Source organism: Gobio gobio (genome assembly GCF_949357685.1).
Source record: "Gobio gobio genome assembly, chromosome: 6".
NCBI lineage: Eukaryota > Metazoa > Chordata > Actinopteri > Cypriniformes > Gobionidae > Gobio > Gobio gobio.
Window position 1 is genome coordinate 22,770,428 of NC_137102.1, and position 15,893 is coordinate 22,786,320.

The 15,893-nt window shown below is 36.9% G+C and overlaps 1 protein-coding gene across 1 annotated transcript in view; it reads left to right on the forward strand.

Moving 5' to 3' along the window:
- Positions 1-579: 579 nt before the first annotated feature.
- The window catches only part of brinp3b (bone morphogenetic protein/retinoic acid inducible neural-specific 3b), a 43,489-nt gene continuing 28,175 nt past the window's right edge, over positions 580-15,893 (forward strand). The window contains exons 1-3 of the mRNA XM_079819137.1: positions 580-987; positions 1,070-1,346; positions 11,449-11,639. Of these exons, the coding sequence (XP_079675263.1) occupies positions 1,114-1,346; positions 11,449-11,639 (424 nt within the window). The 5' untranslated portion in view covers positions 580-987; positions 1,070-1,113. The remainder of the gene's footprint in view (positions 988-1,069; positions 1,347-11,448; positions 11,640-15,893) is intronic.

Below are 15,893 nucleotides of genomic sequence, written 5' to 3' on the forward strand. Positions count from 1 at the left end.
TGGTAACTTTGTACCTATCTAAAATGTATCACACGTTTGGAAGTCAAACATTTCCAATTAAAAATCCAAAAGATCAGCACTAAAATAGGATGATGATGTTCCAGCACTTTACAGATATCGCATGCATGATTGATTTAAAGTCTCTTTTGGAATATGAAACAGTTCTTCTCCCTCCTTTCTCAACAAATCTAATATTATTATTTTTCATTGTAAGCAATGTAATCACAGTGCAGAAAAGTGAACCCTCGTGTTGAGAGTACCTATACAAATAAGATACAAGAAGGTTATTTTTGATCAATTTAAACAGCTGACGCCTATCAAACCCCAAACAGAACATGAAGGCTAATGTAACACCTGGTTAAATAAGTCCCATTAGCCAAAGCAAGTGACTTACCTTTTTAAGTTCTGTAAGTTACGGGAATAATCACATCAATATACTTTTCTTTTTCAGAGCACATTCTGCAAAAAAAGAAGGAAAAAAAAAGAAGAAGAAATGAATGCGCAGAAGGAGGGGCATACAGGGAGAGAGAAATTGAGAAAGGGTGGGTGCACAAGAGTTATGCTTTATATGTATTGCTCAGTGTGAAAGTGTTCAGGCAGGAGATGCACTCGTGGGGAAACCAGCATTCATGCTCCATGTTTCACAGCCGATCCGAGAGAGAACATCCAACCTTCTACCCCCGAGAGAACAGAGGGATCTAAAGAAATTTCACTTTTTATTCCTCCGAGAAGCGGTTTACGTAGATTATTTTTTCTCTCTACCTCTGTCAGACGTGCGTCAACTTCTTCCATTGCGCGCGCGACCGTGGATTTGTGAAGGCGCGCGAACCTGCTTTCAACTGATATGTGAAAACAATTTATCGAGATAATTTAGACCTTTTCCGAGGGAATCGCTTTCCATTGCGAACAGTTGCTCGGAGGATTTCCAAGTGTTATCTTTTATAATTTCTTCTGTGTCTCGGATACCCGAAGTGTAACTCATGTCAGGTAGTGCCCCTCTTTCCGAAATCCTTATGCTGATGTTAACTTGAGAGCGCGGTTTGAAAACATCTATTATTCTGAGTTGCAGGACACAAAGGGGATTTGAGAGGAGGTAGCATGTATGGCTGAAGGATGTGGGCTCGGAGTGTTGGTCCTAGACCGCCTGACCTGATGCTCTTATGGGAGGGGATGGTGATCTGTCTCCGCTGGGGTTGTGTTCTCGTCTCTCTGGCTGTGTATGTGGGCTCCGCGGAGCCGCTCGGATGGCTGCTGTCAGATAAAGGTCCTTTCCACCGCTCTCAGGAATTCATTGAGTTCACCGAGCGATACCAACACGGCTTCACAACCAGATACAAAATATACAGGTACGACAGGTCTGAAATTCAGTCATGTGAAAGAATGCATTCTCGTAATTCATTTAGTTATGTGAACTGTCGCTGAAGTATGAGGCCAGGGTCAGATTCTAACCTCGTAAGGTTTGACCTTTAAACCCTTCTCAGTGTCTATTTAAACCGGGCTAGACTGCTGCTGTATAGCCTGAATATCAGCATGACTGATTCCCTCGAGGCTACAGGAAACCACTAGAGTGACTCTAATTTTTTGATTCTGTTCACTAAAAAGATTTGTTTGTATTCATATTATCTTCATATTTACTGATATTGCTTTCATAGATTTATAAATTATTTGAACGTTGAGAACTTTACTTGGTTCGTTGCTATATTTCTTAATTGCCTGGAAATTTAAAGTGTTGTGAATGCATACAATAACTGTGAGAAACAGGGTAAAAATATTTAAAAAATATATATATATTATTATAAAAAATGATCCCATTCAAAAATGTGTGTTAACACATTGGCATGTCACAATGGGTCACAAAACAAGCGAGAGCCAATGAATGTCAGTGAAGTCCTGGCACTTTTGAATGTTTAATGTGCCCCTCTGTTTTGCTTATTCAGATATTACCTTTCATGCAGTGTGTAATACAGCTGTCTGTGAATGTAGGAGGTCTGCAAAGCTTCAAAGATCACAGTGCAAGAAAAAAGTGTTATTGTCTACCAAAAGAAAGAACCGATTCTGAACTGCTTGAAACGAGTCATCTTCCTGCACAAACCTACGTAGTTTTCCAACAAATCTGCATAATGCCAGTCTATGGTCTACATTGGCTGCTCATGAACAACGTCTACTTTTACCCACCCTCAAAAGCTGTAGTTTTAGCTGAGACTGGAAAAGTTTGTTTTGTGTTGTCGACATGTGGACGAGACGCTATTTTCTGTGCTGCGAAAGCAAAGTCAACTTTGCATGCACTTCCAAATGATGAGGACTTGGGTTTGAATTGATACAGTAAAACCGACGGCATCATTACTGTTCGTATCACTGTGTATTGTGTGTAACAAGCAGTGGTGGCTGGTGAGTTTTAAATTGAGGATGCAGTGAGGCACACAACATTTTTGCAATTAGATCCCCTCCAAAGGATTTTTTATTTTATTTTGCCTAACTGCTTTAAAATGGCTTTTTTGGTCACTTTTATAGACAGAAAATTTAAAGAAAACGACAAGACAATATAAAATAATTTCACGAGTTCATGTGCCATAATCTTGGTAAACAGATTTGGCTTGCTGTCTGCTATAGAGGAGCTCAGAGAGGATATTCTACTCGAGCTCCGATTGTCCCTCTATTACACTATTACAAAATATTAAAAAAAGAGGGAGAAGCGGAGGAGAAGGGATACTATGGGAAGTGGTGAGAGGCTGTTTTTATACCTGGTATTAATTAGAAGATTAGATGGGCGTACCCCTCCCGATATTACGTTCAATAACTTCACTTTACTTTACTTGCCTAGCCATTAAATCCAAAAATCCATCCTTCTGGCCTTTTAAATGTCTGCGTTAAAAGAGCACATTCAGCCATTTAGTGAAGCTGATTGCTGTAGCCTATTTGTCCAAATTTGGTGTGGGGTCTTCCTTCTTTTTTTATTTGTAGATGTTGTTCGAATTGGTAAATTTGTTTGCAAATTTATTTGCGATCAAATATTCTATATCTCTACTGTCCATATGTACACTGTAAAATCGAATTAGTTAGACTTACTTGAAAAAAGCATGCAAACTGATTGAAAAAAAAAACAAGAAAAGTGAAATATATATGTGAATAATATGTTGTGTTAACAAATTAAATGCTTAGTTAGTGTAGTTCACTTACAAAAGAGTTCTAGTAACTAAAGAAGAACTGTAGAGAGTACTTGATCTTTTAATTTAGGTTTACTCTTGACTTAGTATAGCTACCATAGATGTTACCATTGTTTTGTTTTGCATGCTGAATGTTGAAGTCTGTGTGTAACTCAAGAATGATCAGCTGCAAGATATTGTTACAAATATAGAGGGATTATGTCAACCTAATTAAAAGTTCCACAGGTGTTTATGGCATAAGTGTTAGCAATAAAATTGTAAACGATCATTATATGACAAAGGAAAATATTGTTAATTTTAAAAGATGATCTTAATTTCTGACTAAATCATTAACTATAGTTAATTATTCAGTCAGAAGTAAACTTTTAAAAGCAACCTATTCATTACTTATCTTCCTTTGATACCAAATAACTGATTTCTTGTTACATCACTGCATCAGAAAGTGAGTTTAATAATATAAATAATTTAAAGTGCCCAATCAAAGTGAACATTTATCACCATAATGGTGAGGATTGTTTTTTTTTTTTTTTTTTGGCTTGACAAAATGGCACTCAAACCAATCAATTAATTTTAACTTGTTTTTTCTGAGTGAGCAAGGAATAGTATGTGAATAGTACAGATTACTAGATTTTTACAATTAAGTTAAGACACTAAGTAAAGTTAACTAAAAAGTGTTAATCACTCTTGGATTTTACAGGTACATCAGCTGTAGCAGTTCAAACTAATATCACATTTACGTCTCTTTGATGATTGATTGATATACCGAGGCAGGCTAGCCTCCTCTTCCATGTTTCTTTTCTCAGCACTCCTAATCACTGAAAGTGAAATCCTCAATGGTAATTGGCTGATTATTTTTGACCAACTGAGGCACAAGTCTCCCCTATCCACTCAGACTCGCATTATCACAGTTTTCCGAACAACTGTCATTACATCGGGTTCGGGGGAAGAGCGCAGTGGTTACACTTACAGTGGTGAAATGACAAGAAATACACATTCTAAGAGATGAAATGAATAACTCCCCTGATTAGCCTCCACTGGTATCAAGTGTTGAGAAATCATCCGGAGCTGAAATTCAGATATGGTAATGGCTGTTTCATTTCCGACATTCGCTGTAAGCGATAGACACAAAAGACTGGGCCATCTGACCAATCAGAGCAGAGCAGACTCTCTGAATCGTTTCAGACACTGTGAGAAAAGAGGTGATGCTGCAATGTATATTATGAGAAAATTAAATGCATGTAAACCTGTTGTAGGAGAAATACAAAGAAAAATCAGGAACCTTTAAAACAGCATAGGGCACTTTACATTTGTGAAAATAGAGGGAAATGATCAGCTAAATTGATCAAATTCATTACAATTATTGCCTAAATCTGCTCTGTTCCGCGAATAAAGCTGTTATATGACTTCAAAATAAATGGCACAAATAGAATTGACTGTTTCTAATACTTTTATGGTGATTTTTGACATTCTTGGAACCACAGCTCAGAGATAAAAAAAACAACAACAACTGCAGTACTTAACATTAACAATGAGCAATACATTTGTTTTATAAATATTTTTTAACGTTATTTCATAAAAACACAACTGTTCATTGTTAGTCAATGCTAGCTCATGTCTGTTAAATAATACTAACAGGTACAACCTTTGAATTTACTAATATATTAGTAAATGTTTAAACTAACATCAAAGAGGAATATATGCTTTAGAAATGTTTAATTGAAAGTTAATGCTAGCTAATGCAGTTCACTAATGTTAACAAATGGAATCTTATGTAAAGTGTTGCCTAGTAAATTATATTATTTTTATTCATTTAATTTGTACATATTAAAGTACCAGAGTAACATTTTGGTATTGCAGGATAAAATTGGTTAGAGTGATGTTTCCTTATGAAAGTGTGTTCTGAAGAGGAAATTATATCTGAACTTGAAGGTGAGTGTTTTTCGTTTTAAAAAAAAAACTAAATCTATTGGATCTTTATCTTAATTCGTGGTTAAGTAACTGGATTTGTTTTCCTCCCACCAAACCACGCAGGATATTCTGGCCAGAAACTGCCCACTTAAACAAGATTTGTCTGGTTGTAAAACAACCACAAGTCACCTTTTTACAAGGTGTTCAGGAAAGTGAGAAGATTTTACAATCATAAATTCTAATACATGGTAATTATTTAACAGAAAATGTCTGCTCAAAGACATCTACTTTAAAAGCTTGTAAGTGCCTAAAAAAACAAAGATTTGATGCCATTGCCTCACAAACTCTAGTAAATGCAGTGATATCCTCAAAAATGCTCCTTTTTATCAACCCTGTACCTTGCAAGCACGACTTTCTGTGCACCCGACTCCAGGAAACAGTGTTAAGCCATGCAACCCATCAGATTTGAGTTTGCCTGATCGAGAAAGTGCTTGCCATTTTTTCTCTCTCTTGCGATACACCACGTAAAGTCTTAAACTATTACTCAGTTTATTGAGTGGTTGTGTGACACCGTTCATAATGTTTTCTGATGTATTTGTTCTCATGGGCTCAGATATTAGCTTAAACTAAATTCAGACATGACCAAACAAATCATAATACAATTCTATATAGCATCCCAGCTGATAAAACGTCAAGTGCCATAAACTCAGCAAGCATATAGCGCTCGGAAATCACTAATAAATATCTTCTTCAAACAATAAGTAATAATGCTTAAACACACCTCCACAGCTTTCTGGAAGCCTTGCAGCAGAACTCTAGAGTATTATTAGCATCGTTTTCCTCTTGATCTCATCTTCATTTGCACCACTGGTTTCTGCTTCTGATTACAAAATAGCTTGTGGCTTTTGATTACATGTTGCCCTCAGGTCTACACCACAGGCTCTCAGAGAGCTCTCCAGTAAAGGAGCATTTTGCCCTCTCTGGTTTTTCGGTGGTGATCAGTGGCTAAGATGCTCGACGCTAGTGCTCATCAGGCACCTCATCTGATACTTACACCATCCCTCGTTGGGCTGATTGGTGATAATGACGTCCTCCATTCCCTTCATGATTGTTCTCTGGATAGGGCTCTTCATGTGAGTGATTGGATTGGTTCCCATGAGTTTTAAACTCTGTCACTAGTACAGAGGGCTGTGGTTTAATTGCTAATCTCCAAAGAGAGATTTCATCATCCAAGGTTGGGGAACCTCCTGTGTTTTCTCCGGTGTGGAGACTAATAACCTTGTAATGGAGATGCGGGAAATAGGATGAGAGAAAATAATAAATATTGATCTAATGGTGTGGTCTAGCGGAACCTGAGAAGAAGAGGCATGGCTTTTTGCTTGCTATGCAATTTGTTCACTGCTTGGATAACAGTAACTTCATTTGTATATAAATCATGAGATATTTTCCCATAAGGCAAAACTTACAGCATACAAATCTAATTTGCTGTTATTTGACACACTGATATTAAATTATATTTTTCAGTATAGTATATAATGCTTGAAAAGACTAGTGCGTAGACAGAATGATATACCGCTCAAAAGTTTGGGGTCAATTTGTTCTCTTCTGCTCACCAAGGCTGCATTTATTTGATAAAAAATACAGTAAAAACAGCAATATTGTGAAATATTATTACAATGTAAAATGACCTTTTTCTATTTGAACAGATTTTAAAATGTAGTTTATTTATGTGATGTAAAGCTGAATATTCAGCATCATTACCCCAGTGCAGTGCCGGTCCATACTTCTGAGGGCCCTAAGCAAAGCTTTTTTCATTGCGTTAAAAAAAAAACACGAAATGACCCCCAACCCCTTAATCCGTTCTTTCAGAGCAGTGTCACTGTCAACCAACAACAGTGAGTTGAAACGTTCTGTAATACAATAAAAAATAAAAACAATAGGACAAATAAAACAGAAAAAAAGAATGAAATTAAGCCTACTATTAATAATAGCTATAAAATTAAATAAAGTAAATAAAAAATGGCATAGTCTTCACTGTCTGCATTAAATATAAATTGATTCTTATTCAAGTTATTCAGTGAAGAGCAGTGAATTATTCCAAAGACTTTATATACTGTATAGGAAGACGGTGCACTCTGATTACTTATGAATGGGAGAAAGCGCAACGCCCAGTATGGCGAATAAGCCCCGCCTTCTAAATGAAAGAGCCAATCATTGATTATTAAAGTCATCGGGTCACTGCAGCTGCCACTCCGGTTGCTATAGAAACAGGCAGTGTTCTGAGACTCACACTTAGGACTGTGCATGCGCATTAGCTTTGTCCAGGCTACAATTATTTTTTTTGTTGTCATGATTCGAGTGCTTAGAAACAAAATGTATGAGAAATTTGTCAGATTTCATGGTGATTTTAAATATTACATTTAATCCATTAAAAAGACCTTTCATACATGAATTATGGAAAACATTAGCTATCATTTTTTAAGATTCTTTTTATCACTTTAATATGATGCTAAAATTGAAATTGAAATTTTTACAAAATTCTGTTTTATTTAAAAATTATTTAACTGTCCACGTATGTATTTAATATTACAATATAATAACAATAAAAAACATATTGTATGAACTATAATGGTAGTTATATGCGGAAACCAGCTGGACATTGCTGGCACATACTCCTCATCACTGCTGTCACTGTCACTTCCACTGTCCTCAGGGATATTCTCTATTATTCTGTACTGAGTGCTTGACCTATACTGTCCCTGTTTGGAAGGAAAAATGCAAATTTGTCTCGGTATGTATGTGTAAAGTTGCCATTTAATGTCGTAATATGTCATTTTAAATGGTTAATTATGTTGATAGATTTGTTAAATGTCTGTATTATTACAATAAAATAATTCATAACATCTTTGCAAAAATAGAACAGATATAGTTGCAGGTTACAGAAATCAGATTGTATGCTATCTGACTCCTGTTGCATGACGTCCACATATATGTGGAGAGTTAGTTTTTGGTGTATCAAAACATTTTACTCAAAATTTTTGTTTATAAAATAGTAACATATTCATCGTACTTTACTGTGCATACTAATATTTTTTTAACCTCAACTGACCTTTTATAAAGGTTTTTCACAGATATGCCTGGGTCATTTGGCACATGGCTATCGCTGTTAGCCATCTTGGATTAATGATGTCATCAAGCAATGAATGTTTGGAATGCAAGACAGTAGCCACTGTTACAATATTGCTGTCAATCTACTAGGGGTTGCACAGACTAGTTGACTTTAATGCTCTGTCATGACGTTTTAAGATTGATGTCGACTAGTTGCTGACCTATAGAGGGATAAGCCATTCCCTTTCCAAACAGTTCAAATGACAAATAAATGCATACTCAGAGAGCTCTCCACAAGACATGTTTGATTATGCCATCTGGATGCTCAAAATTGATCAGGAGAATGCTCGCTTATTGTAAACGTAAGTTAATCACAGTTCTACACTAATGCATGCTGCATAATGCACACACATAGCTCACACATCTTGCGGAGATGGTGCGCGCCTCACACAAAATCATAGAGTAGTGCAGAAATGTATTGTCAGCACTGTTCTGTGAGTTATCAATAAAATAGCTTAGAAAAGTTATAGCATACTTTTCTTAGTAACTAAAACTCACAGATTAACTATTAGTAGAGACACTGACAGGTAGAATTAATTCACACGGAAACGCTCTCTCATAAATGCATTCATTTAAATTTAATCTTTACTGTGCTACTTTATCTGTATCTGATTCAGAACTACCAGAAATTTGTGAAAAAAATAACTACCCAAAGTGATCTGATAAAGAAAGCTGTTATGTAGGAGCAATAACCTTGTGGGCAGCGCTGTGTCATATGCCATAGCTGTCCTGTGCACAAGAAAACCTCAGCTCGAGGTTCAGGCTTATTTGGTAATTAATGATGTCATCAGCGACTAGTCGACGTCAACATGACTTTCATCACATAAATTTCAACTTTAAAAAAATCTGAAGTCGTTCAACTCCTAAATTCTACTGACACTGCCCTCAAGTGGTTTGGAGAAAATTACCATGATGAATGAACCCTAAATGGAGTTAAAAAGGGTGAATGAAAATGAAAGGGTTTTAAGCTTGGCGAACAGTTTTGGAGAATTTGATGTTTCCCCATTCAAAGAGATAGGAGCTGCACGTGTATGCCCGAGAGGCGTTTCAAAGATGGCCACCGAGTGAAAAGACTTAAAGGGACTTTGATGATTCTCACATTTTCTTTTGTTGTTTGATTAAAATTAAATGAGCGAGAGAGCAGCAGGTTTATTAGGCTGCTGTCACTTTAGGACCAAATGCACAGCCCTAATACACTGACAAGCATTCGATTACTTTCCCAGCTGTTTATGTTCACTGAAGACATAAGTGAATGTGTTTAAGTTAAAAAGTCCCCAAGACAGATATTTTGACATATTTTTGTGTGCATTTGTCCACATCCAGAGTCCAACGTAGCATATACTTGTCATTGTTTCTCTCCGTCTCGGATCGCATGTTGAACAGCGTCTCTTTTGAAGCTCAATGCGCTTTTACACGTGACGTTACATAAAACTGATTTGGATGTTAAGGAAAGGAAAGGAAAGGAAAGGAAAGGAAAGGAAAGGAAAGGAAAGGAAAGGAAAGGAAAGGAAAGGAAAGGAAAGGAAAGGAAAGGAAAGGGGCATCATGTTTTCATAATTTTTGGAAGCCAAAATCAAAAGCGAAACTAAAACACAGCCCTAAATAATTATTGTGAGCAAGGGAGGTCCCTGGTGGTTCGGTGCTTCAGTATAACGTGATCATTCAGAAATCATTCTAATATGCTGATTTGCTGCTCAATATATATTTCTGGTTATTTTCAATGTTGAAAACTGCTTAATATTTTTGTGGAAACCAAATGCGTGTTTTCAGGCTCCTTTGAAGAACAGAAAGTTAAAAAGAACAACATTCACAGGAAATAAAAACCTTTCGTAATATGTCTTAGTCTCATGTTTGATCAGTTTATTGCATCCTTCCTTAATGTTGCTCATGATATTATATCTTTTGATCTAAAAGTCTGTGAAAAGAATGTGAATGGGCAAAAATCAAACAAACATTTATATATTCACATACATTCACATTCCAACTTTGCCTATATGTACAACCAGTCAAAAATGCATAGGCTACAATTACAAAAAGTCACATTGCTATAACTTAAAACCTTTTTGATCTTGCTCATTCTGAAGTGCCTGAAATGAGTATCTTAGTCAAATATAAATTAAGTCTACACGTGAATGCCTTTACAAAATACATTTTGGCATTTATCTACCTGTGGGAGCAAATTGGAGTGTGCTGACAGAGACACAAATTGACCCCTTGCGTAATTATATTAAACTGCATGTAAACATTATGATATGTTCCCATAAGGCAAAATGCACTCTCTGTGAAATTATTTAATGATCTCTTACAGATCGAATGTCATGATGTAATGCTTTAAATGCATGTCATTTCCACACACAAAGAAAGTTTAGGAACATTTCCGAAAAAAAAGAAAAGTTGAACAATCTCTCTCAATTTTTGCTAAAGGTTTTAGGGAGACACGAGTGGGATGCTTTGTTTGAAGATCTACCATCAGAACGTTAGCTTCAGGGAATGCTACAAATTCTGTCAGACCGGATTAGAACAGAATATTGGATGACTAAACTCTCAAACAGAGCTCTCTCACTGCGTAATAATAGATGCAAGTGTATTTAAATGGAAAGAAAGTAGATTCAGTTCTCCAGCCACAACACCTATTTCATAGTTTAGTGGGTGTACAGTATGCATTTTAGTTTACTTCCTTTAGTCGAGGAAGCGATTGCTGTTATCCCGTGTGAGGGCGTAATCAGATAATGGTTCCGAAAGGAAATTAACCAACATTATAACACACTGTGCCGCCTCTGTATTTGGTTAGAGCAGTAAAAGAGAGGTTTACAAGTACAGCTTTACCTTGAACAACAAGAAGGATTGTTCAAGGTACTAATGTGCACAATTCGAAATGCAGAGGCACCAAAGGAGGATCTTAAGGGATTACATCCTCAGTGCTTTGTAAAAATGTGTTCAGATTGTGCACCTGGCTCCCCACAGAGGCTCTTCAAGCCCTAAACAATAAAATACCACCTACCGTCATGGCTTCACTGTTGAGCCCAAAAGAGCTTTTTGGAATAGCAAAAGAGCAAACAAACAAATGTGGAGAAGAGACCGATTAAGCCAACATTTAAGAGGGCGACATGAATGTGACTGTAATGAGTAATGTGAGGGATGTGCTGATTACTTGTGCTACGATATCGGCTCATACTCACATCTCACGTAAATTATTATGAACTCACAGGGAGTTTGGCCGATGGAAGGTCAACAGCCTTGCTGCAGAGAGACAAGAAGGCAATGGGGTGGCCGTGCCCTTTGACCCCGACTTTATCCATAACATCAGACTTCTGGGGAGAAGGCCAAGCCTGCAGAAAATTACTGACACCATCATTAAGAAATACGGGACTCATTTCCTGCTCTCTGCCACGCTGGGAGGTAAGAAAACTCTATTATATGTGAGCTAGTTATTATCCCTGCAAAATAGATTTTCATTCCTGTCTTGTGCTTGAGTTTGCAAGGACATCTTTATATAGTCTCGGTAGAGGTTGATGTGACATTATGCATTATTGAAAACTGGGGTTAGTGTTGTCTAATGGATATGACACTGATAACTCAAGTTCCAGGATTAACATAATGGGTCTGACAATTAACTTAAAATTAATAAAAAAATTATTATCATTATTAAAGCACAATTCTGATCTTGATTTATCAGTGCATGGTATTCCTAAGAAAATTGCTTGTCTTTGTAACCTTGTAATTTTGCTAAATTATTTATTTGCCTCTGAAATGACTTTTGTTTTTGGCTTATGTCACCTAGGCCAATGGTTTTCAACTAGGGTACCGGGGCCCACAAGGGGCTCTCAGCAAACTTCCAAGGAAGCTGCAGGATGACTTAAAAAATATTTAAGTTAATATGTTATTATTATCATTATGTTGAAACAATCCAAGTTAAACTGCAAAAATGTTCCCCCTCAATTGTTTTTATTAAATAATATACAGTTATTGCACCTTCTAGAATCACACAATCAATTGTGGTATGTAAATGTACCTACACTCACCTAAAGGATTATTAGGAACACCTGTTCAATTTCTCATTAATGCAATTATCTAATCAACCAATCACATGGCAGTTGCTTCAATGCATTTAGGGGTGTGGTCCTGGTCAATACAATCTCCTGAACTCAAACTGAATGTCAGAATGGGAAAGAAAGGTGATTTAAGCAATTTTGAGCGTGGCATGGTTGTTGGTGCCAGACGGGCCGCTCTGAGTATTTCACAATCTGCTCAGTTACTGGGATTTTCACGCACAACCATTTCTAGGGTTTACAAAGAATGGTGTGAAAAGTGAAAAACATCCAGTATTCAGCAGTCCTGTGGGCGAAAATGCCTTGTTGATGCTAGAGGTCAGAGGAGAATGGGCCGACTGATTCAAGCTGATAGAAGAGCAACTTTGACTGAAATAACCACTCGTTACAACCGAGGTATGCAGCAAAGTATTTGTGAAGCCACAACACGCACAACCTTGAGGCAGATGAACAGCAGAAGACCCCACCGGGTACCACTCATCTCCACTACAAATAGGAAAAAGAGGCTACAATTTGCATGAGCTCACCAAAATTGGACAGTTGAAGACTGGAAAAATGTTGCCTGGTCTGATGAGTCTCGGTTTCTGTTGAGACATTCAGATGGTAGAGTCAGAATTTGGCGTAAACAGAATGAGAACATGGATCCATCATGCCTTGTTACCACTGTGCAGGCTGGTGGTGGTGGTGTAATGGTGTGGGGGATGTTTTCTTGGCACACTTTAGGCCCCTTAGTGCCAATTGGGCATCATTTAAATGCCACGGCCTACCTGAGCATTGTTTCTGACCATGTCCATCCCTTTATGACCACCATGTACCCATCCTCTGATGGCTACTTCCAGCAGGATAATGCACGATGTCACAAAGCTCGAATAATTTCAAATTGGTTTCTTAAACATGACAATGAGTTCACTGTACTAAAATGGCCCCCACAGTCACCAGATCTCAACCCAATAGAGCATCTTTGGGATGTGGTGGAACGGGAGCTTTGTGCCCTGGATATGCATCCCACAAATCTCCATCAACTGCAAGGTACTATCCTATCAATATGGGCCAACATTTCTAAAGAATGCTTTCAGCACCTTGTTGAATCAATGCCATGTAGAATTAAGGCAGTTCTGAAGGTGAAAGGGGGTCAAACACAGTATTAGTATGGTGTTCCTAATAATCCTTTAGGTGAGTGTATATTGACACCCAGTTTCTGTTAATAATATATTATAGTTCATATATTTAATTGTAGTTAATATTATAGTATTTAGGGGGCCTTCAAATATTGAGTTGGACAGTTTGAGGCCTTCGAGTCAAAAAGGATGAGAACTTCTGACCTAGGCCGTGTCGGCTATTAGTTAATTCTAACCAATAGCCAAATAGCTAAAAAGAACTGTTTTAGCCAGAGCCTTTGAACGACAGAGTTGCGACATGCTTTGATCTCACCGCCACATGGTCACATGGTTCATGAAGCTCTCTATAGAGTGGTGCAGGTAAGACGTCACTTTGTAGGCCAATCGGCAGTTAGCATTGCACTGGTTCCCTCAAGAAAATCCCAATAGGCTTTTGGATTATCGCTAAAAACAAGCTCTTTGATCAACAAAAGTTTATGATACTTACACATTTTGTCCATCAAGATAATTATCACAGATGAACACAACTTTTATGAATTTTGAAGCCTAAATGCAGTCGCCAGAAGTAAAAAGTAAAAGTAGATTATAAACGGACTACACCACGGTCACATAAATTCAACGTCACCATCACTAAGCTTCTGAAAACTCTTTCAGTTATTATCTAAAAACATTTTCCCAGAAATTTTGAGTTAGAATAGTTTATAAGAGCACAATTATAAGCATAACGGGGCTGTAAAAGCGGACTGAGGTTACTTGCTCGGTGTGAGGAGTTTCAATTTCCCCAACACCCTCTGTAGTCTAGCCACTTGTTAGCAACCACCTTTTTCAAGTTAAAAAAATAATGTCTTGTGTTCACACAGACCTTATTTAAGCCATTTAACCAAAATCCCATTCAAAAAGCCCCTTGACTTCAGGACGATGGAACCGGAAGTGCCAAAATGCTAACTTGCTTCCGCATATTGGCCTACAGAGTGGTCCTACCTGCACCACTCTATAGTTCCAAACAACTCAGAGCTATTAATCTCTTTGGATGTGGTTAAGCAGTATAGACAGCAATTTCACTATATTTGCAACAATTCCTGGTACTTTCCCCCTCAATTCACAAACATTTTTTTAAATTAATATTTTCTCATTTTATTTGTCTTATTATTTTAGTGGGTAGAATGAGTAAAGCTGTTTGTTAGGATGACAAATGTTTTAAAAGTTACATTTTAGGCTGCTTTGCCTCTGTAGTCTAACAGCACTTGTCAATGTCAAATTAACGAGATGGCCAAACAAATCAAAGAAGGCAGGTCTTGTTCATAGAAGACGAGTGCGAAAGAGTGCAGTGGTAAACAGCTAAACATTTAATATTTGACAACTGTTTTATGATAGAAATGTTCAACAACAGACAGTTATATCAAGTGATGCATTATGCAAACTTTTTATGAAATTTTGTCATTTTGAATTTAACATATTTTATTATGATTCATGTAATTTATAGCTGAATGTGACGAGACAATAATTTCGTGTTTTTGACATTTTAGGCATACGAATAAGAGTGAATGTGTATATATTTTCAAATAACATAAAAATATTATTTGCAAATAGTTTAAATTGATTTCTTAACTACAATTAGACCTAGAAGGTCTTTCATTTTCTTCATCTGATGGTCGGTGAATGCAAGCAAATATTGCACAAAACAAGGCCACCAATTGCATTCAACGGAAATATATTATATTAATATATAATATACCCAGTGAGGCGCTAGATACGTTATTCATTGAATGGGCAGTCTTCATAGAAACTCATTTGACCACCTACGGGGAGAGAAAGATATCAGAAAGACTAACAACATGTAAAAATATGACAACTAGCATCTGGTTATGGTAGGTATTGAAATGTTGCTCACGTTATCTAACTGCAATTATAGTCTAACTATATATTATCTAACAATAAACATTAACTATAACACGGTACATAAAATACCACTACTGGCTAGATTCCTGAGAGGTCAACTGCCGTCCGTATTCAACTTAAGGAACAAGCATAACTGGCACGACGATGACGTTGGACTTAGCGCAAGGGTTTTGAACTGCGAGAGGCGTTACACTTTCTTCATAAGTTGAATACGGAAGGCGGTACGCCGGATGCTAGATTTTTTACTTTTTATTTTTCTTACACAAAGCCATCGATTCACTGGAGAAGGCATTTATTAATAGGGGTGGTTAATCTGTCTGATTTCCCGATTCGATTCGATTACGATTATTGAAGTCCCGATTCGATTACAGTCGATTTTCGGTTATTAACGATTCTCGATTAGCGATTATTGATTTTCCATTTAACAACAGTAAACGAAAATACACTACAAAGTGATTGCAGTATAAAAAAAAGTCAGCTACTGAATTACTTAACTCTTTTATTGAGTAACAATAACCTAACCTAAAGATAATCTATTGGGTTGAGATCTGGTGACTGTGGGGGCCATTTTAGTACAGTGAACTCAT